Consider the following 22,006-nt stretch of genomic DNA (forward strand, 5'->3'; position numbering starts at 1 on the left):
GTTCGACCCTTGCAATCTCTCTGCAGGTTGAGAAAGACCCCCTCGCCGCAGGAGCCCTCGAGAGCTGCTGCCAGTCAGTGCCGAGTCAGACGGAGCGAGGGTCTGACTCTGTGGGTGGCAGCTTCCTTCGTTCACATGAGAGGGGGAAAGGGGAGGCTGCCATTGTCCAGGCGCTGCCGGACTGCCCCTTTAAGAGCCGGGGGAGGCTAGCTGGATGGCTGGATGCCTACTATCTCGTGCACTTCCTACTCCAACTTCCCAGGGAGATAAGAGAGATTTGGCTGGCGCCGCTGACTGCCCCTATCCCCTTTGAACAGGCAGCTCCAGAGATGCGGGGGCCGAGTTGGGTGCCCGACGGAGCCCCTGAGACGAGGCTTGCAGGACGGGCACGGGGAGCCCTGCCCTGCTGGACGGCAGCCATGGGGTGCTGCCCGCAGGGGGTACAGGCTGGTCTCCCCCAGAGCAGGCCACTAGGCCACCGGAGGGGGTCTGCCCCAGCAGCAGGGGTTCTGCCAGCCTGGAGTCCTCCTCCTTGTGGCAAGCAGTGCCCAGCGGCTGCCGTTACTCAGCCTGGGCCTGGTCAGGCCGTGACCTTTGGGGAGCTCCAGCCAGTCTGGGATCTGTGCAGGGAGAGGATCTTATCGAGGGAGGCAGGAAACGGCCTGGAGCAGAGCTGGAGACAAGCAGGGCGCTCGCCAGAGCCAGGAACGGGGCGGGCGGCGGCAGAGAGAGGAAGAGGGGGTGGGGGGGAGGCTGCTTGCCTCCAGGGCTTGGGGCCGCCTTGCTCAGCGGCAGAGCCCTTCCTTGCACACTGGAGGCTCTGGGCCCAATCCCCAGCTGGAAACCCCGAAAAGAGCTGCTGCCTGTCAGAGCGGACAACCGTGGACTAGATGCACCCATGGTCTGGCTCTGGATGTGGCAGCGTCCATACAGATGCTGCCTTCGGTGCCTGCTGGCTGCTACTCTTTATGACATCTCTGCCTGATATGGCACTCCCCCCCCCCCCAGCGCAGAAGTGTGCCCTAACTGGGCAGAGGCTCCCTCCTGAGGAAAGTCAATACAGCTGTTAGGACTACAGACTGATAGACGCCACCTTTCCCCCCCCATCAACATGTCTAACCCTTTAAAAAGCTGCTTGAACAGCTGCCAAACTTTGCTATATCTGGTGGCAGTGAATTCCACATGCTAGTTGCATGTCTCATGTGAAGAAATACATCATAGCAACATAGGAAGCTGCCATATACTGAGTCCTACCCTTGGTCTATCTAGTTCAGTATTGTCTACCCAGACTGGCAGTGGCTTCTCCAAAGTTGTAGGCAGGAGTCTCTCTCCGCCCTATCTTGGAGATGCTGCCAGGGAGGGAACTTGGAACCTTCTGTTCTTCCCAGAGTGGCTCCATCCCCGGAGGGGAATCTCTTCCAGTGCTCATACCTCTAGTCTGCCATTCATTTGCAATCAGGGCAGACCCTGCTTAGCTAAGGGGACAAGTCGTGCTTGCTCCCACCAGACCAGCTCTCCTTCCTAATTGTTTGTGTCTGTCCAGAAGCTACTGCCAAATGCTCCCCCTGGTTGCTGCCCCTGCAATGGCAAAGGAAACCTGAGGTTTTGACAGGGGGGGAAACAGGCACAATTCAAAGTTATTTTATTTGCATTTCAAACCAGGGCATGTACAGGGAAAAGGATGGATTACAATGTTGGAGAAGTCAGCACGAGTTGTGTCTAAGAGCCAAACAACATGACCGCAGGACAAGATGAGGCTAAATTCCTCCTCCCTGTGTGTTGTGGTCCGAATCCTTATCCCAGCTCAACTGCAATTTCACTGGAGGAGTGGGGGGGACGGGGGGGACTTGCAGGCCCCAACTATTGGGGCATCAACATGGCATCTTCACTCTGTTGGGCTCTCTCTGGGAACTCAGCTGGGAGTGTGAGAAGGGTTCTGGGGGGAGGCAGTTATCTCCCCCATCCCATGGACACATCCCTGCAGAAAGCCAGCTTGGCACTCTGGGTAGCCAGAGGGACCCAGCACAGAGTGAGGCCCTGTATACACTTGGATTAGAAACCTGGAGATAGCACATCCAATCCTCTGAAAAGGTGCAGCGGGGCCACCTCAGAACGTAGGCAGGGAGAAATCCCATGTTCCAGTTATCTAATACAAAGTAAAGAAATCCTACATGCAGAAAACTAGCACATTAGAGTGCTACCTTTTTACATGCAAGGGTTTTTGCTTGAATATAGATGCCAAGGAGAATAGAGGAAGTTTAGTCACTGCAGCTTCTCCTCTCTCTACACACACACACACACACACACACACACACACCCCACTTCAGAGGAAATTCTCTCTTCTACACAGTGTTTAAAGCTGCAGAGCCCAATTCTCCCTGGCATCTGGTCACCCAATTCTGAAGGCATTCAATTCCAGGAGGAATGTACAATGCGATATTTCCGAACGAGCGGACTGTGTCTTAGGATGAGCTGGATACAACCCGGGTCTGCATCTCAAGGCCAGAAGCCTCCGTTTCCTGTTGTTACATCTGGGCAGCCCACAGAAATGCAGGTTGGATGCCAGCGCCACTAGTCTCTCTCCCATTTCTCAAGGCCAAGCGGCGTTTCTCTGGGTTGCTCTTTTGTTCCTGGTTGCTTTCAGACAAGCCATCCTTCACCAAGCTTGGAGAACTGGGATTTGTATTTATTTTTGTATACCTCTCTGGGACCTGAAAGGAAAAGAATGATCTGGGTTACCAGCCAGGCAGGACTATCCCGCAACTGAAATATTCCTATTTTTCAGATAGACTGCTCCTGCCCAGAGGCTGGCAGGCAAAAACTCTGGGGGCAGCTGATGTCCAGAGTAAGGAGTCTCCAACCTTCTCCTTCTACACTAGCAGCACTCTGTTAACTACGTGCGTTTTTCTGTGTTAGGCTGTAACATAACACAACACAGCACAGCACAAGAGCAGTGTTGGACTAGGACCAGGCAGACCCGAGTTCAAATCCCCATTCAGCCACGGGGATTTGTCCCACTGGGCTGGGAGAAACTCCTTCCTGCAAGCTTGGAGAAGCTGCTGCCCATCTGTGTAGACAATACAGATGGACCAAGGGTCTGACTCAGTAGAAGGCAGCTCCCTATGTTCCTGTGGGTTTGCCAAACCTTTTAAAGCAACCTAAATCAGTAGCTGTCACACCACCTTGTGGCAGCGAGTTCCATAAATGCATGGTGTGTGAAGAAGTAAATTGTTTAGCCTGTCCTGGATCACAGATCTAGTAGCAGAAGGCACGGAAGGCATTATTTTTACTCACATGGTACCCTTCTGTCCTTTGGCGACCGTCTTCTACGGATCTTGTGTCGACCTAACGGAGTTTGCAACGCCCCGGGGCTGCTTGGATCGGCTCCCCGTGAGCCAAGCAAGGGGAAAACGAGGCACAAGGGCAGGTGGCGCAGGAGCAGGGCACGGCACACATCGGAGTCGGCATCTGGCATCCGCACACACCCCTCCCTAGTCCAGCAGCTCTTTAATGCACCAGCAGCAAAGTAAAAGATAAGCACATTCTCGCAGGCCTTCCAAGCACCAGTAACCCAGACTGGCCACGTTGCCGCTCTTGTAATGGGGGAACGGGAGGGCCATGCCTCGTGCCGCCCAGCGCGGGCCATAGGCACCCAGCGGGGCTGCCGAGACCCACGGACGCCGAAACCTGGGCAAGGGGTCCATTCTGCTCGGACGACTCTCTGCTCTGAGCTGGGGCCTGGCAGATGCGCGGTGCCTTCCCTGCTTCTGTGTGGGGTGGCTCGAAGCTTCTGCATTCTCCGAGAGGTCACAGGGCTGGATCAGTCACGCTCTGCGGGAGCTGGGTGCTTCCCAGAGCCTGAACGGGCTCCCTGCCTGGAAAAAAAAAAAACCCCTCCCTTCTCCTGCCGTCCCACAAAGGGCATCCCACAATAACAGAATCACCTTTCTGGTGCTATCCAGCCCAGCCTCCAATAGGGCTGCCCCCTTTTGATTCCCCTCCTGTGCTTTTTTTAAACAGGGGCCAGAGATCCAGCAGGTGACATGGAAAATCCGGAATGGTCCTAATGGTTTTCTCTCTTTTCAGGGAGCCGGGGGTGGGTGGGTGGGGAGATTTTGACAGAAAGAGCACCACCCGAGGACACATGAAACCCTTTCCGCTTGTATTAATTCTTCAGACGCAATTGCCTCACCCCAGCAGCGCTGCTAGTAACTCCACTTGATGGGTGGGATGGGGTCAGCTAGCTATATTGCGTCTGTCTCTACAGGACCCCTGCTAACTTGGCAAAGAGGCACCTTTTAACATGGTGATTCTCTTTATTTAGCAGGGGGAGAGTGACTGGCCCTCTCCACCCCCAGCACAGCATCCCTTCAGTGGCTGTTGCTGGTGTCTATCTGATGTTTCTTTTTAGATTATGAGCCCTTTGGGAATAGGGAGCCATCTTATTGATTGATTGATTGATTGATTGATTGTGTAAACCACCCTGAGCTATTTTTGGAAGGGCAGTATAGAAATCGAATAAACAAACAAACAAATAATTAGCAGTCACAGGGGGAAACTGTGAATTCAGAAGCAGTGGAACATAGGAAGCTGCCATATACTGAGTCAGACCCTTGGTCCAGCTAGCTGTCTACTACACAGGCTGGCAGCAGCTTCTCCAGGGTTGCAGGCAGGAGTCTCTCTCAGCCCGGTCTTGGAGATGCTGCCAGGGAGGGGACTGGGAACCTAGATGCTCTTCCCAGAGTGGCCCCATCCCCTGAGGCAAATATCTTACAGTGCTCACACTTCTCGTCTCCCCTTCATATGCAACCAGGGCAGACCCTGCTTAGCTAAGGGGACAAGTCAGGCTTGCTGCCACAAGACCAGCTCTTCTCTCTGTGCGCCAATGGGCAGCCACCATTTTTATTTCCCAGAATCCCCCTGGGAGCAATGCCACATCATCATGTAGCACAGCTCCCAGGGTATTTTGGGGACTGTTCGTAAAAACAGTACTGGAAACGCCCACGTGTTCCACACCGTCACCCTCCTCCACACGGCCAAAAAACCCCATTCATTTTGCTGGTGGCGGTAGGTTTGGGGGCAGCCCTACAACCCCCTCCTGAAGAGCTCCTGCCGAGTCCACTCCTTTCCCCCAGCCACTGCAGTTTAGCTTTAAAACAGAGGCTGGGAGATCCGGTCGCTGAATTAGTTCCGTATCCAGTCGCAGCCTGAGACTGTAAGCCCCACGGGGCAGGGCGCTGCTCTCTCTTACTTTGTACAGTGCCGTGCCTAGTCATAATGCCACCCAAATAAAAATACTGACACCCTCCTCATGGATCTCAGCCCTTCGAACTCTCACCGACAGCTGAAGCATCTGTGGTAGGGTTGCCCTATTCTGGTTTCCCAAATCCAGGTGCCTATTCTGCACATGATGTAAATGGGCTGGAAAATAATTTCTGAGCAGAAGAGTGGTGGCACGTTTTGGCTCCCTAACTCCGCTTCTACAAGGGCTAGAACTTTGCTTTAAAAACAAAAAAACAAACACGAAAGCTAAATCCGGGCGAATCTGGGTGGGCTAAATCATTTGGGCGAGAGGCTTAAAATCCAAGAGAAGCCCAGAACTCCGGTGGGGCATGGCCACTCTAATCTGCAGGTGAAGGAAATGCAAAAGGAGAGCAGGACCCCAAAGAGGCCATAGAAACGCAGGGGCTGGAATTCACAGGATTTATTTCCGGCCATCAGCACGCCACCAACTGCCACTACAGTGACTGGAGGGCGCAACCCCTCAGGCTGCGGATGGAGCTGGAGGGACGGACGGCGGCATGGCGTCCCCACACATTTTGCCTCCGCTGCCGCAGGCCCGGCCCGTGCCGGACCCCAGAGGCGGTTTTGGGCCTTGCCGGTGCTCCAGACCTGGGCAGTGGTTGCCAAGGCAACAAGCGCCAGGCCTAGGCAGGCGTCAGTGGCGGGAGCTGCGTTCGTCCCCTTCGTTTTCTAGCTCATAGGCCGGCCAGTAGCACTCTCGCCCTCGGTCGTCCGTATAGCGCAGGGCCGGATTCTTCTGCGTGTTACTCATGCTGCCCAGCGAAGTGTAGCTGCGAAAAAATGGGGGTGAGGTGGGGAGGGGGAGAAACAGAAGGTTACTAATCCACGTAACGTCATTTTGGGGATCATTCCTCCATGAGGCCCTTGCTCGATATTACTACCAATCATAAAATCACGTACTTGTTTAAAGTATTTATATCCCACTAGTTTAGTTTATTTAGAATACAGTCAGTGACCAGACAATATTGGCAGCAATAGATGTCAAACATCTATTATTTATTATTTCTCTGTGTAAACTGCCCTGATTTGTTTTTGGAAGGGTGGTATAGAAATTGAATGAATAATAAACCAACCAACCAACCATCTAAGGAGGCTCAAAATAACAATAATCTAGTTAACTCAGGTCGTAGCTTGTCGGCAGCCAAACAATATTTTGCAACGTTTAAAGAAATGGCATCATTAATATCAGGCAATAAAATTTGCACATAGAAAGCATCCAAGTGCCCTGGATATTTTGACAGCAATAGCATTATCAATTGAGCCTGAGCATCTCTATAATATGGACAGTACAATAAAGCATGAGCAGAAGATTCAACAATCCCAGCTCCCCACAGGGGCTAACTCTGGCCCTTATATCCCGCTGTTCAGGAAAACCTCACAAAGTGGTTTACATAAAGTTAGATTCTCTGGTCAATGACCAAAATAAGATTCCATTCCATACTATACATAAAGTTATTAGAATGGTATATCTCCATTAGGTCACCCCACACCCTTAGAAAGCCCCATTAAATTTCCTACCCCTTGTCGTAAAGTATGCAGTAGGGGATATAAAGCGTACGAAGGAACTTCCAGATATCTCGGTACGTCCAGTCCTGGGATGGGGAGAAAAATACGATCAGCAGGCCTGGCATTACTTCACACTGATCCCCATCCCCACATTTGTTCACCAAGGTAGCCCAAACCACGGGAAGATGGATGATGATGTGACCACGGAACCGTTGGCACAGAAGTATGGCTTCTGAGAGGGAAGTTCAAGTCAGTTTGGATCCCACAAAACAATTCGTGGAAGGAGAGGAGAAACTCTGTGTGCTTCGCAGGAAGAGAACAGATGGGTCAAGGAGATTTGGAGGCCGGGAAATCATGGGCCCTGGAGCCAAGCAGGTAAGGGGGCCAAGGAAATGATGGGGCAGGCTGAAGGTCACCTAATGTGAATTCAATCCATCATCTTTATTACGGTCCAACAGACCAGCATACTAATGTGAATTCATCAGGCAGCCTTTTGGCGGTTGGGTTTCTGGTTTATTCAGTGTCTCTGAGAATAGCTGGAAAGGTTTGGGGATGTGATGGCTCCTGCCTTCCCACCACCCACCTATCTTACTCACTCCCTGCCTGCCCTGGTGACCGGAGGAGAAAGCGGGGGGAGTTTGACTTCACCTCAGCTCCCCTTTTCCTCCTCTCTACACCCAGCCACGAGGCTCATTCCCGAGTGCTCAAATTGCAGAGGAATTGGAGGGGGCCCAGCCCCCTTAGTGACTGAATGGGGGGGGCGGGCTTGGGGATTTCACGGAGGGCTCCTTGCCATCCTGCCGCAGTGGAATCTCCTCACTGGCCTGCCCACCAGCGTCTCACTCTTTTTCACGGGCCTAGAAGCTGCCACGTACCAAGAGAGGGTTGACCCGCATGTACTGCGGCCAGTCGGGGTCAGTCATGCAGAAAGGCATCAAGGTGCGGGAATAAGGGTCAGTGCGCCGGGTACCCATCAACACAGCCTCCAGCTCCGGATGCAGGGTCTTCAGGTCCGCTAGTGCCTGCTTGATGTTCCCGTGGACGTTACAGATGTGGAGGTCATACCTATGGGAGGTCATCGTCAGGAGGCATCAGAGACGCTGAAGTGTGAGCCAAGACCCTCCTGGCCTGTGTGTGCTGATTTACTGAGTGATACAGATCTTAACAACAGACCCAGGCCCAAAGATTCACTGGGACCACTGTTCCCTCAAAGGCGTGCGCAAGCTCACACATTTTTTGATGGCCACTCAGTTAATCCCGCTCAGATTGAATCAGGAAGGCCCCACTCTGAATGCACATGTGCACACACTGCCTTGATGTGGCCACCCAGAACAAAACCCATTCTGCACACAGATGAAAAAACTTAGAGAGATCACTGATTGGAACAGTTGTTTTGACCAAGGTTCCTTCTTTCTTAGTTCAGTGATTTCCAGGTCTGTGGTTCATACCTCTGACTGGTATCTTTGATGAACTCCTCCATCTCGGGAAATGGGGAGACCGTGCGGATGTAGAGCGCCTTCAACTTTTCTGTCCTTTCCGAGAACCGCCTGGGTGAGAGAGACAATAGGGGTATGCTTATTTAAATCCAAACATCCCTTTCAACCCTCTTTGGAAACCCAAACTGGATGCAGCGGGGGCATTAATATTTGCTTTAAAATCGTTATAGTCTGCTATTTCTACCCAAAGCTGCTCCCAAGATGATAACAATATTCAACAGATTCAAACAACATTTAAACACACAACAGAAATCTAACAACAATGAAGCACTGGAGCTGCCTCTAAAAAAAAGAACGCTTCTAACCTGTTTTTAAAGCTTCTGGCCTCACATTTTGCACCCCCAAACTGCCCACCCCACCCCAAAATTCTACAAACGAGCTCAACTGGGCAATCTAAATACACCCAGGGAATTTTCTTTAAATTTGTCCTAACCTAATCATAATCATGTGAACTACCTTACTGTGTCCCTGTTAAAAAATCACACTGTATTTCCAAAAGCCCTTGCCTGACCCAATTCGGGGCAGCCCAAACAGACGCTCCTGGAAGGAGGAAACGGGGGGCACCTCTGTACAGCAGCATGGAACAGGTGAAGGAGAGCTGTGCAGTCTTTCCCACCGTTGAATCCTACACAAAGTTTGGAGAGGACGTAGCGGTCCAGGGCTTCCTCGATGGTCCGGATTGCTACTGCCACCTTCTGGCCAAGGGGGGAACCTGTGGAGGAGCGGAAGAACTGAGGGGAAGCCCGAACTTCATGGAAGGATGGAGTTGGAAGAAACTACCTGCAGGGTCAGACTTATCCCAGCACCCTGTTTCCAACAGAGGACAGCTAAATGCTTCCAGGAGGTCCCCAGGCAAGACATGAAAGCAATAATCTACCCTGTTTCAGCATCCATTATTTAGAATATTTATATACTACCTTCTGTTGAAGCAACTTTATTTATTTATTTATTAATCAAATTTGTACACCGCCCCAAACTTTCATCTCTGGCTGGAAGACATTGAGTAAGTGCCTGCACCCTTTCTCAGATCTCTGCCTTGGATCTTGACCTGGGGGTTGAACTATATAAAAACTGAGTGCGGTATAGGTTCAACAGTATTTTTTTTAACTTTCTGGTTTGGACACAAACTTTAAAAAGTGGACCAGTGGTTCAGGCACTAAACTGCTTTTGAATCTGTTGATATCAATTTCAAGCAGAATTATCATCATATTTCTTGGCCTGCCCGTGTAACTCGACACCACAAATACAATGATAATTGGAGAAAAATTCTCACTATTTTTCGCCTACTTTCCTTAAGGAAAGTAAGCTTATGAGATCACCCGGCATTCTGTCTGTGTGTGCCTGTCCATTGGTGTGTCCCTCGACAACAGCTTCGCAATGCTTGGACCAATAAGAACCAAATTGGGTACAGGTACACATAGGGACACCTCAACCGCATCGTTTGTGATGATGTCATCCACCCCAGTTCAAGATGGCAGACATGTGAACATTTGAGGCACAAGTGGGAACTGATTGGGATCAAATTTAGTACAGTTGGAGGGATAGTGAAAAGAAAGTAGTGAAAGGAAATTTTACAAACAAGATACAGACAAGAGGATAAAAGACAGGAACATAAAACAATCCTAAAACTGAAAACTGAGGACCTGATTACTGAACGGTTTATTTGGAACCACTCTATGAATTTCAGGTTCAGGTTTAAGGCAACCAAGAGATGTTAGGTTCAGGTTTAATTGGGGTTCACTAAAAAAAACCCCACAACTCTGTTTTTTTTTAAGGGGGTTGGCTTGACTCCTGAGTCCTGACCCCTTCTAGCTTTGACTCCACATGTCTTCAGCCCCTCTGATCTCTATCCACTTCTCTACAACTCAGATCCCTTTCTCCTTTGGACCACACAACTGCTTCCAACCCACTTGGCCTGAAACCCTCTTTATCTGGGTGCTGAAAACCAACTCTCTGGGGCCTGACCCTAGCTAAGACCTAACCACCAACTCCCTAAATTCAAAACCCTATAGTGTGCCAGGTGCCGGAGCCTCACCAGACTCAGCCAGGGCGTACACGTCGACAGCTGCCCGGGAGACCGGATCAGCAACTAAGGGCACCACGACGCCCTCAGGAAGGTTCTTCATCAGAAAGTTGTGGGCTTCCTCCAGGTGGGCCTCTGATTCCGAGTCCAGGGTGAGCTTGACCCGGAAGTAGTTGCTGACCCAGTCTGGGTAGGAGCCCAGGCAGGTCCGGCGTCTGAAGCTTGCATTGGCCCGATCAAGCACAGGGGCAATGAGGGTCTCGTCAGCGTTCACGTAGATCTCCTGCGAGCGGAACTGGGTCTTCTCGTTGTGGAAGAGATGGCCTAGCCCCTCAAGGGCCCGAGTCATCAGCGCCGGGATGCCTGGGAAGACATAGACGTTACGGACGCTGACGAGGGGGTAACTGAAAATGCGCCCGGTCTTCTTGTCCACGCCGTAGTTGAGAAGCGAGGACTCGGGGACGCGGGCCAGCTTCATCTCGGGACACTCCGCGTCCGTCTTGCCGAAAAACTTCTTCACCAGCTCCACCATCTCTGGGTGGGGGGAAACCTTCTCCCCGAATGCCTTGGCCACCGCCTCGAAGGTCACGTCATCGTGGGTGGGGCCAATCCCACCGGACGTCAGGACGTAGGTGAACTGGCGTGAGAAAGCTGCGATCTCGGCGGCAATGGAGTCTACCTCATCAGGCACCACGGAGATCTTGGCCACCTTGACACCCAGCGAGCGGAGCTTCTTGCACATGAAGAAGGAGTTGGTGTCCTGGGTGTAGCCCTGCCGAGAAGAAGAGAGTGCTAAGCAGGGCCTGCTTTGGTTTGCATTTGGAAGGGTGACTGCAAGGAGGAGAGCTGGTCTGGTGAGAGCAAGCCTGACTTGTCCCTTTAGCTCAAGCAGGGTCCGCCCTGGTTTGTCTGTTTGTTTATTTATTTAAAATACTTATACCCCGCCCCTCCAGTGCACTACTGCTCAGGACATAGACACAGATGCAATAAAAGTAATAAAATTAACTAATTTTTTAAAAGTCAGATTAAAAACCACTATTATTAGGTTCAGATTAAAACTGATAATTATAAAAAGCTAACGAAGCTAAAGAACCTACCAGATATAACAAAATAATGGGAGCATTATAAAGCCTCCTAAAAAAAGGTGCATTTCGAGATGTTTTTTAAAAACACTGAGAGAGGGAGCATGGCGAAGCTCTTCAGGGAGGGAGTTCCTAATAGCCCATCTAGTCCAGCATAGGGACACCTTGACGGCATCGTTTGTGATTAAGTCATTCACCCCAGGTCAAGATGGCAGACACGTGAACATTTGAGGCAGAATTATTTGTATCCCTTCCCACAGCAAATACATGCCTCCAGGGAGATCAAGCCGGGGATGAAGCCAGACCGCCCTCCCGTGCTTCTTGCTCTCCAGGAAACACCAATTCGGAGGTAGACTGCCCTGCACATTGAGGTTCCACGCAGCTATTGCAGGTAACCGTTCTCTCCCACTCCACCCATTTGTTCAAGTCTCCTTTTAAGTCGTCCAACCCGTCCCTGAACCTTGCAGCCTCCGGCATACCTTCAGGATCTCGTCCCCAATAATAATGACCCCAGCAGTCACTGTTCCATCCGAGGCGGCATCCTTGGATCCAGACCCAGCATTCCCGCTCTGCGCTGCCATGGCTCGGAGGTGCCCTCTCCGCCGTCCCGCATGCAGAATGCCCCTGCACGCCCCGAGGCTCCGGTGCATCAGCGTCAGGCACGTTGGGCTTGCTAGCTCGAAACATGGCACAGAGATGGCCCCATAGTGAAGCAGCAAGGCTGGCAGGAGGGAGGGGGTGAAAAATGACAGCGTTTAGGATATTAATTCTGAAGCTGGGGGTAGTGGCTGGGCCTCCTAATGGTACAGCAGCTTCCCCTTTTCACCTCTGCTCCCTCCCCTTCCCTTTTGTGGAGTTGTATTGTAAGCTCCTTGGGGCAGGGACCTGTCCAATTAGAGTCCGTAAAGCAGCACACACAATGGCTATCCTAACAATATCATTTCATTCTTCCCATCCTTCTGGACACTCTCCCCGCCCACCCCAAAACCCAGGCGTCTCTTGGCCCCTGCTCCTTCATTTAACTTGCCTAGAGGCCTCCCCCCCCACCATATCAATCATTGCCCAATGTGGTGTCGTGGCTGGAGCGTTGGACTGGGATCAGGGAGCCCCGAGTTCAGATCCCCCTTCCGCCACAAAACTCACTCAGCGACGACACTGGGCCAGTCCCTTCTCTCGCAGCCTAGCCTACCCCACAGGGTTGTTGTGAGGATAAGCAACCTCGTTTTTCAAGAGCAAGCCCAGGACAGGCTATGAATCTTTGTCGACTCTCAGCAAGTCAACGATATGGGAGCTGAAGTCCAATAATATCTGGGAACCCAACAGTGAGAAGTAACTCTCCTCCTCGGCTCCTTCTGTCTGCTGCATCCACCCTGCTCTCCCAGGGAACCCAGGCGTCCAACCACGCCTCATCCCACAGCTGCTCTAGGCTGAGCCCCAGTGCCTATTGACACCCACACCCCACTCCCAGCAAACCCCTCCCCTCTTGCCCTTCCTGCTTACCGACCCTCCGAGCTCAAGCGAGCTGCTCCAGGCCCCGCCCACCGACAGCCTCACTTTCCCATTGGCCGGTCCTTCCCACAAACCCTTCACCCCCATTGGGCAATGAGAAAGGGGCAGGGCATGAAGAGGCTAAGAAAAGGAAATGATTGGCCACTGGCTTATCCAATACCAGCCTGCTGTTCTTGGAAGGAAGGACGATGGCGGAGTCACAATCCTGGAAGGGGAAAGAACTACAATCCCCACTATCCTTTGCAGCAGCAGCACTCACTTTCAGACAGGGTTCCTCAGTTTTCCCTTGGCCTCGTTACTTACAGAACGTGACATTAATGTTATTTATAAGTTAGGCATGCAGCAGAAGAGCTGGTCTTGTGGTAGTAAGCCTGACTTGTCCCCTTAGCTAAGCAGGGTCTGCCCTGGTTGCATATGACAGGGGGACTTGATGTGTGAGTGCTGCAAGATCTTCCCCTCAGGGGATGGAGCCGCTCTAGAAAGAGCAGAAGGTTCCAAGTTCCCTCCCTGGCAGCATCTCCAAGATAGGGCTGAGAGATTCCTGCCTGCCACCTAGGAGAAGCCGCTGCCAGTCTGTGAAGACAATACTGAGCAAGATGGACCAATGGTCTGACTTGATATGTAGCAGCTTCCTATGAGATAGCCACATGGCTGATGTTTTTTGCTTCGTCCTCTTTTACTTGACGTTGAACCTCAGTGTGGAATTTGGATCTTCTTTGAACCCCGTTATTGTATCAGTCATCTCACACGGCACTTGGAGGGGAAAGCTATCTCTTACACAGTACTACCTGTCTTCCATGCAAGCTGTAGCTAGAGAGAATTGTTAGATAGGGCTTTGGACACAGGTTCAGTGAGTGCAACATGGTTGTGAGGCCCACTGAGCCCAAACAGGAGACATGCAAGAACATTCCCAGAATCCTGTGCAGCGGACAGCAATTCCTTTGCAGACATGTTTCCAGAAAGGCCTGTGCAGAAAACAAAAATAGGAAAAAAAAACACGACTATGTCTTAACATGTCCTTCATTTTGACTCAAATTAAAATTCACACAATTGGCCTGCTTCCATTTTCCAGTACAATGTGCAGCAGCAGGATGGATAAGATTAAAATGTAATTAAACCAACCCATCTATGCAGAAAGTCCTGACAAAATTATTAGCAGGAGCTCTTCTGAGGGCACCCCAGTAGTTAGGCTTGAGAAGAGAGAAATGGTTACCGATCTAATCTACAGCTTACTTTTTAATACTGCTAGCTCAACGCAGAGTATTTAAGCAACAGACACAAACTTGACAATGATTTTAGAAAATTAAAAAGAACAAGAAATACAAAAGTGGAGTACTTTATTAACAGAGGTTCAAGAACAGCCCTATACAGAATAACATTAAAAATTCCAAAGCATACTTTGAATTACAAGTTTTTTAAAAACCACAAACATTAGAAGTATCAAAGCAGAGAAACACACCACATTCTCATACATTTAAAACCCAAGCTAGCCCCAGTGCGTGGATAAAGGAGCAGCCTTTAATAGGGAAAGCCAGTGTAAAAATATTCATGTTTCAAACAGTATAAAGTCTTTTTTTTTTTGGACAACAGTGAAATCAATCCTTTTCAGTAGGCAGTCCTTCTGCAGCAAAAGAATCTAATCCAGAGTCAGTGGCTTGCTGGTTATGCCGTGTGGCGTTTTCTTCATAGACATACTGAAATGTGTATCAAATCTTTTTTAAAAAATAAGAACATGGGTTTATTTTTAAAAAGGTGCTTGAATCTAAAACATGAGGAAGGTCTGCACGAGAATCACTTTTCTGGCTTCTTTGGCAGTGGCCTTCGGAAAAGCAGGATATGAGGCTCTGAAGGTAACAGGAAATAGCATGTTAGAACAGATCTGAATGAAATATCCAAGGCCTGGCTATCCAGCCCAGCGTGGGTTTAACAACACATGTGCCCAACACTAAATGAGTACTGTGGCCACAGTGAACCCATAACTGTGCCACAGATTTGGCTTCCAAAACAGCATTCAGTGTGTCCATCAGCATTTTGCACATACTAACTTTTCCTATTTAGAAGAGGAGCAATTTCCTCACCACTGCAAAATTAGTTTAAAAAATGAAAGCCATGACTGCTTAGAAGTCTATACCTGGATTTAACCTTTAAAACTCTAAGTGGCTCGGGTGACCAAGTTACCAGAGAGAAAGAGAGCTTGCACCAAATGTTTTGACTCAGACATTAAGATCCTCTTCGGAGGCCCAGCTCTGAGTGGTTTGGCCAAATGGGGTGAGGCAGGTGCAAGGTTGCCAGGATCCAAGGGGTATACTCATGGGTAAAATGGGCTGTAACCCAAAGTTTGGCTAAAAATCAGCCAAATCTAGCAACCCTAGGGAGAGGGCATTTTTGGTGGTGGCACCTCATCTATGGAATAACCTCCCCTGTGAGGCTTGCCTGGCATTGTCACTTTGTTCTTTTAGATGCCAGGTGAAGATATTTTTCTTTAATCAGGCTTTTTGAAAATGAATTTTTGTTTTAAAAGGTCTAGTTCTCTTTGCTCATCAGCAAGAACCATAACCGGGGAGTGGGGTGCAGTAGGTATCCCTTCCTGCCCAGCCTAATTCCTGCAGGAGTCATTAGATAAGCCCCACCCACCCCAGTTGCTCAGCGTTTTGCAACTGCCTCAGCCTGCCCCCCACGACAGACCCACCTGGCTCGTGGATCATGTAGTGAACCCAGCCCTGGCTCTGCTGGACCCCGAGGTTCCGCCACTCCGACTCGGACATGAGATGAGTTTTGGGAACCAGCTTGGCAATGTCCTTCGGCAGCATCACGTGCCTGCAGTGGGCCAAACAGAGAGGAGGTTATGCCGTTGACCAAGTGAGATGGTTGTAAAATATTTGGCATGCTGTGAAGTGCAATCAGATATACTCATTTTGTTATAATCTGCCTTACGTGCAAAAGGGAATGAGAGCAAACATACACCTTTGTAAAAAGGAAGTCATGGCTACATTGAAGTACAACGGATTAAAAGACAGGCTTGTATAAGAACACAACTTAAAGGAGGGAATTGGGATTCATTTCCAACCAGGTTTTCTGCACCAAAATGCACTTAAAGCAGCATACAAGATATTAACATCAAGCACAATTCAGGAAAAAAGGCAACACTGATATATCAAAAAGCAATTAAAGCCATATAAAGAGATTCATCACTGAACACTTGCTTGAAGAAAGTGTTTTAAAGTCAGACTGAAAACAAGGAGCCTACTAGATGTTTCTCATGTTTCAAGCAAGATTGTCCATGAAAGTGGCCACCATGAAGACCGTAAAACATGGATTGCAAGCTACCTGTGGCATAACCGTTTATGTAAGTGGGTAATGTTCTGTAAAAGCTACAATAATGTAACAAGCAGCTTTCTGTGTCATCTAGTGGGGAAAGGAACATATTACTACAACAGATATCTATATACTGCTTTTCAGAGATCTCAGAGCAGTTTGACTGATTGAGCGCTGTCAAGTTGGTGTCGACTCATTGCTGTCATAACCAAGTCCACCCACTTTGCTGCTGGCCATCCTCTTCTTCAACTTTCCCCAGAGCGATTTACATAGAAAATAATCTGTAACTAAATAATATGGTTCCCTGTCCCCAAGGAGCTCACAATCTAAAAATATGGTAGACACCAGCAACAGCCACAAAATGGCCTTTGTGGCTGGGGATGATGGGAGTTGTAGTCCAACCACATCTGGGGACCTACTGTTAAGAAACCCTGCCTTACACAGAAACAAGCTATTCTCCTGTTTAGCCCAGCGCCCCTTCCTCTGCTGCCTCCCTTGTCAACAACACCTACGTTAGGAGCCCCTCGGGGCAGAGACCTACCTTCTCACAAACGCAAGCCCCGCCCCCTCCCGTCACCATAGCCATTTCTGGCCCCGCCTCTCCCATTCCACACGCGCGCCCTCCCCACTAAGCACCGCCCCTTGGGACGAAGCCACGCCCCTCACCGGTATTCGAACTCCTCGTCGTCGTACTTGTCCGAGTAGTAGATTTGCTTGTGGGCCATGGCGAGGAAAGAACTCGGCAACGGTGGTCTCCCTCCCTTCGCTTCCTATCCCGGCAGCCCCCGCGACGCGCGAGCGAGCGAAGCCGTCCGTCCAGCCAGCCGCTCCTCCGACCCCTCTCTCGCGCGACCCGCCCAATCAGACGCCTCCGCCGCGTCCGTTGGAGGAAGGGGGAGGAGCCGAGCGAGCGCACGCGCCCGGCTGCGAATCCCCCCGCCCTCCAGCCGCGCACGCGCCGGACCCCTTGCTGGCCCGGCGGCCTGAACCGCCTTTTCCTTTCGAACGCTGCCGCCACCACCCCCCATTGGGCGAGGGGCGTGACGTCATCCAGTCGGACGACGCCTGATTGGCTGCCATCGGCATGAGGCGCTCTTTTGAGGTCTCTCACATTCTGGCTTTTTTCTTTCGCGGCAGGGGTCGTTTTAACCAGCGTTTAAAGCTCTCTCTTCTCTCCGCCCCTTTTTATTTAAAGCCGCAAGGTAATGGCTGATGCGCTCTTTGGCTGGCAGAGCGTCCTTATCGTCATCCTGCGTGCCCCGTCATCCTGACGGCGGGGAAAAAAATTGAGCCCCCGGCTCAGGAGCAGTTTACCTCAGGATACTGTGTCGCGCGCGGAGAGAACCTCACACGAGGTTTCTAGCCAGCTGCCCAATGAGGACATAGATAGTTTCGTGTAGAAATTCCTCTCGAAGGGATGATCTTTGGCTGGTAAGTTGCCCTTGTTGAGGAAGGTGTCTAAGAAGATGCCCACAAAGCATCAGGTGGGTCTGCGGGGGGCGGGTGTCTTAGGGAGCAGGCTTGCCAGTCTTCCCTCTAACAGGGATTCTTAGGTGGTGTTGATTACAACTCCCATAATGCCCAGCCAAAGGCCATGGCCGCTGAGAATGCTGGGAGTTGTAGTCAACAACGTCTGGGAATTTATTTTATTTTATTTTAGTTGTTAAACTTATATACCACCTTCCATTAAAAACAATCCCAAGGCGGTTTACAAAAGTTTAAAAAATACAATAAAAATGACAAAACGATTTAAGTCACAAATACGAAACAGATCTAATTTAAAATATGAAATACAAACATAAAAACTGTACACAGATAAAAACATACAGAATCAGCAATAGAAACAATCATGTAAAGGCCTGGATAAAAAGCCAAGATTTAACAAGCTTTCTAAAAACTGTGATGGCCCAGGTCTTCTCCTCCCCCCACAGCAATTGGAGCAAGTCCAAGAAATGCCACCCAGCTTGTGGAGTCTGTTGCACCCCAGCCTGCCTCCCCCAGCCCAAGTGGGCAGTGAGATGCCTTTCCCCACACACATCTTGGAAGACTTTGGATACATTTATTGGCATACCTCCCTGAGGACAAAAACACAGAATTTCATTTTTATCGCGATGCATTGGACATGGGACTGTAAAATGAGTGGCCTGCTCTTCAATTGGAATAATAACAAGTAGAAGTAACCCTAGTTTTCTTAACTTAGGGGAAGTCACTTAGGGGATCACGGCCAAGTCCGTGTGACTAAACACCCCCCTGCTCTCTGGCTCTTTGGTGGCCACCTGCATCAGGGCCTGGGGGAGCAGGTGGGGTGCTCTGGCTTTTTAAACCTCCTCTTCAAGGTCTTCCACGGTTACGAACATAGGAAGCTGCCATATACCGTGTCAGACCCTTGGTCCATCTAGCTCAGTATTGTCTTCACAGACTAGCAGCGGCTTCTCCAAGGTTGCAGCCAGGAATCTCTCTCAGCCCGATCTTGGAGATGCTGCCAGGGAGGGAACTGGGAACCTCCTGCTCTTCCCAGAGTGGCTCCATCCCCTAAGAAGGGGAATCTCTCACAGTGCTCACACGTCTCATCTCCCATTCATATGCAGCCAAGGCAAACCCTGCTTAGCAAAGGAGACCATTCCTGTTTGGTGCCACAAGACCAGCTCTCCTCCGAAGGATGTTACCTTCGTGGATGAGGTAACCAGCTACTGGGGCAAGGAGCGATGGGAGCCAAACTGGCCAAGAGAGCTGTGCCCGAGGAGCTGTGTGGCTCTCCTGTGCTATGGCCGCCCAGTGCCAGGTAGCGCAGCGTTGTGCACCTGCTTCTCCAGAAGTGGCTCCTCGTCCCTACGCTAGGAGCCAGGCAGCTGGAATCCTTGGCCCAGCCTCTCAAGCTCTCTATAGAGTATTCCCACAAGCGGGATGGGAAAGAGCCGCTCATCCCTTGGGGACCGACTCTGCCTTTGCTTGCAAGATTCTGCTTGTTGGCCCTGCCTCCACTGGGAGGGCTCCCTCTGCCTGCAGCTGCTTCCTTCTTGCCCGGCCAAGCTGGTGCCTAGGGATTCTTGGGAGGGTGCTCCCTGCCGGAGGGAGACGGGAGAGGAGATCCTCCTGGTGGGATCTGGCCCAGTGGGGCCGGGGGCGAGCCGGTAGAGTGAGCAGGGGGGACACCTTTCATGTCTTGGTTCTTTCCTGGGAAGCAGAAATGGCCTTTGATTGGGTGGGTCTATTTCCACGGATGGAGAGGGTGCCTCAGCTAAGGTCACCCAGCCATGCAAGGCTCTGACTTTGGGTCTCCCTGCTTCCCGCCCACTGCACCCGACATCGGCCTGCTTGCAAAAGGGATACTTTTGGATCCCTTGATTTTGAGAGAGGTACTAATCCTCCCCTGAGTTGGGGGACGGAAGGAAGCTGGGCCTGCAAGTGATACACATTCTCCCTCAGAGGGGAAGGGTATTCTGAAAGTGGGCAGATCCCTCCACTTGCTCAGAGACAGGGCCAATCAACAAGAGGTTGTTCACATCATCCCATGGGAGGGGTCTACCTCCTGGACTCCAGTTTCAGCCCTGACTTCGCTAGGTGCCTTTTGTCTTGTGACAGTCTCTCCCTCCCCTCGCACCTTCCTTCTCATGCCTCCTCCTCTGTGGATTAGCCCTGAGTCAGGAGACGGAGGAGGGACTGAGACTGCTGCATTCGGCAGATTGCTACATTCACCTGCAGCTACAAGTAGGGATGTGTAAACTGGTTCGATATTGAACAGGTCGGTCTGGGATCGAACCGAGGCAAGCAAGGGTGGGGTGTCGCCTTGCCGGCTTCTATTTCCTACCTTTAAAAAGTGACTGGTGTTACTCCATAGTTCCACTAGGTGGTGCCCCAACACAGGCTTAGTATCCCCCTCTTGGTGTTTCTGTACCTTAAAGTTGTCTGGTTTGGCCCAAAGATCTTTGAAGGCTATGAAGTTGATCAGAGTGCTGCTCTTTATTGGAACCATTTCTCTTGGGGATACGAATATGTCTGCTTTGAAGTCACACAGACCTTTCTGGGCAGCAAGAAGAGAGGCTGATTTTTGGCAATCTCTTGTGTCAGAGATTATGCAGCAAATTTTCATCTCTCTGCTTCCAATATGTATAAGAAAGGACTTGCAAACCAGGAAAGAGTTGTATCCTGTATATATAAGCATAATGAGAAAGTAAACTTACATAAATACAGATTATGTTGATAGGTATGTACTTTGGGTTCCAGTATGAAATAAGGTATGAGAAAATCCCAGTCTTAAGGGTATTACCTCAGTGGTAGTGGTGTAGTGGTTAGAGTGCTGGACTAGGACCGGGGAGACCCGAGTTCAAATCCCCATTCATCTATGAAACTAGCTGGGTGACTCTGGGCCAGTCACTTCTCTCTCAGCCTAACCTACTTCACAGGGTTGTTGTGAAAGAGAAACTTAAATATGTAGTACTCTAGGCTCCTTGGAGGAAGAGCGGGATATAAATGTAATAATAATAATAATAATAATATAATTAATAATAATGTAGTAGAAGAGCCCAGGTTCAATCCCGGGAAGCATCTCTAGGTAGACTGGGAGAGACTCCTGCCTGCAACCTTGTAGAGCTGCTGCCAGTCAGTGACAATACTGAGCCAAGATGGACCAAGTGTGTGACTCAGTAGGAGGCAGCTTCATAGGTTCCTACATAATTAATTGTCCCATCTGTTGAACTAAGTTCGTTGACTTAGTCTCCTTTGCTGTGGATCAAGGCTGCGTTCATTCTGAACCTTGAGCCTTAGTCAAAATTTGGAGGATGAATTCGGATATTCCTTTTTGAGTAAAACTTCCAAGACATTTCAGGTGTGTGTGTGTGTTTTACAGTTTTGATCAGATGAGTGGTTCCCCCACCCCTCTGCGTGTGTCTATCAACTGTAAATGCTACTGTATTTGGCCTAAAGCAAATTTCTGAGAAGACAGGAGTCTGAAGGAAGCAAAAGTTTAGTCCAGACTAGTGAATTTTTTCAGGGGGCTGAGGTTGTGGCTGTTACATATTGCAATAGAGTTTCAGATCAAGCCAAGTTTAGGGGTGAAACTTGGAGGGACCTGGACTTTGCTGCTCTGTGCCTTGCATTTCTTTTAAGATTGTGAGACTTTTGGGGTCAGGGAACTTTTCTTTTTCTGTGTAACTTGCTTTGAACACTTTTGTTGAAAAGCAATATATAAATATTGGTTGTCATATCAGGATTTGTTTTACTCTCCTGAGAGACACAAATTGTGAAAAATGGTTTTGAACCTCTTCAGAGGGATTCCTAGAAGGTCCATTTCATGCAGAGGAAATGGGATTCTTTGACTTGCAATGCAAACTATTCAATTTGAGAAAAACGTTATTTGAAAACTGATCTTTGTTTGCTATGGTTTTTGTAAACAAATACAACTGGAAAATATTTAAAAAGCCTGGAAAATATAATGTGGACTGTTTTATAAGAAACAACGTGCCTGCTGATTGAACCATCTCTTTTGAACCACGTTTTGCCTTGAAGGATGCGGTTCAGGTTCAGGCAGCCGAGAGATTTGGGTTGGGTTCTGGCCCACAACCTGGCAGGGTGCCTGAATGGTCAAAGGAGCTGTTGCCTGAACGGTCTAAGGTCGCAATCTCCCCTGGAGGTGTGGGTTCGAACCCCACTTCTGACAAGTTCATATCTGGGAGGAGAGCTGGTCTTGTGGGAGCAAGTGTGAATCTTCCCCATTTGCTAAGCAGGGTCTGTCCTGGTTTGCATTTGGATGGGAGACTACATGTGAGCACTGT

At 50.0% G+C, this 22,006-nt stretch overlaps 3 protein-coding genes across 13 annotated transcripts in view; 1 reads left to right on the forward strand and 2 right to left on the reverse strand.

Annotated features, from left to right (window-relative positions):
* The window catches only part of EFNA4 (ephrin A4), a 172,903-nt gene that overhangs the window by 56,284 nt on the left and 94,613 nt on the right, over positions 1–22,006 (forward strand). For 5 of the 6 annotated variants that reach the window (XM_053277549.1, XM_053277550.1, XM_053277552.1 and 2 more), the window contains exon 9: positions 6,976–7,185. In XM_053277549.1, the coding sequence (XP_053133524.1) occupies positions 7,133–7,185 (53 nt within the window). In that variant the 5' untranslated portion in view covers positions 6,976–7,132. Of the gene's footprint in view, positions 1–6,975; positions 7,186–17,317; positions 17,667–22,006 lie in introns of those variants that run through there. The other variant, XM_053277554.1, reaches the window with a different exon arrangement.
* Positions 1,626–13,003, reverse strand: FLAD1 (flavin adenine dinucleotide synthetase 1). 6 transcript variants are annotated; one of them, XM_053277507.1, is made up of 9 exons: positions 12,555–12,880; positions 11,891–12,132; positions 10,342–11,101; positions 8,871–9,018; positions 8,259–8,357; positions 7,686–7,875; positions 6,823–6,896; positions 5,893–6,074; positions 1,626–2,711 (listed from the first exon to the last, which is right to left on the reverse strand). In XM_053277507.1, the coding sequence occupies exons 2-8, from the start codon at positions 12,059–12,061 to the stop codon at positions 5,939–5,941; spliced, it is 1,578 nt and encodes a 525-aa protein (XP_053133482.1). In that variant the 5' UTR covers positions 12,062–12,132; positions 12,555–12,880; the 3' UTR covers positions 1,626–2,711; positions 5,893–5,938. The 6 variants fall into 6 exon arrangements, 5 of the variants coding, with proteins under 5 accessions (XP_053133482.1, XP_053133481.1, XP_053133480.1 ...); XM_053277506.1 differs by lacking the exons at positions 1,626–2,711; positions 12,555–12,880 and adding an exon at positions 12,916–13,003 and having other exon boundaries at positions 5,690–6,074; XM_053277505.1 differs by lacking the exons at positions 1,626–2,711; positions 12,555–12,880 and adding an exon at positions 12,912–13,003 and having other exon boundaries at positions 5,690–6,074.
* CKS1B (CDC28 protein kinase regulatory subunit 1B) lies at positions 14,241–17,204 on the reverse strand. The gene is made up of 3 exons (XM_053277568.1): positions 16,902–17,204; positions 15,610–15,737; positions 14,241–14,764 (listed from the first exon to the last, which is right to left on the reverse strand). Exons 1-3 carry the CDS (start codon positions 16,958–16,960, stop codon positions 14,712–14,714), a joined length of 240 nt encoding a protein of 79 aa, XP_053133543.1. The 5' UTR covers positions 16,961–17,204; the 3' UTR covers positions 14,241–14,711.

Source organism: Hemicordylus capensis, chromosome 14 (assembly GCF_027244095.1).
Source record: "Hemicordylus capensis ecotype Gifberg chromosome 14, rHemCap1.1.pri, whole genome shotgun sequence".
Classification (NCBI taxonomy): domain Eukaryota; kingdom Metazoa; phylum Chordata; class Lepidosauria; order Squamata; family Cordylidae; genus Hemicordylus; species Hemicordylus capensis.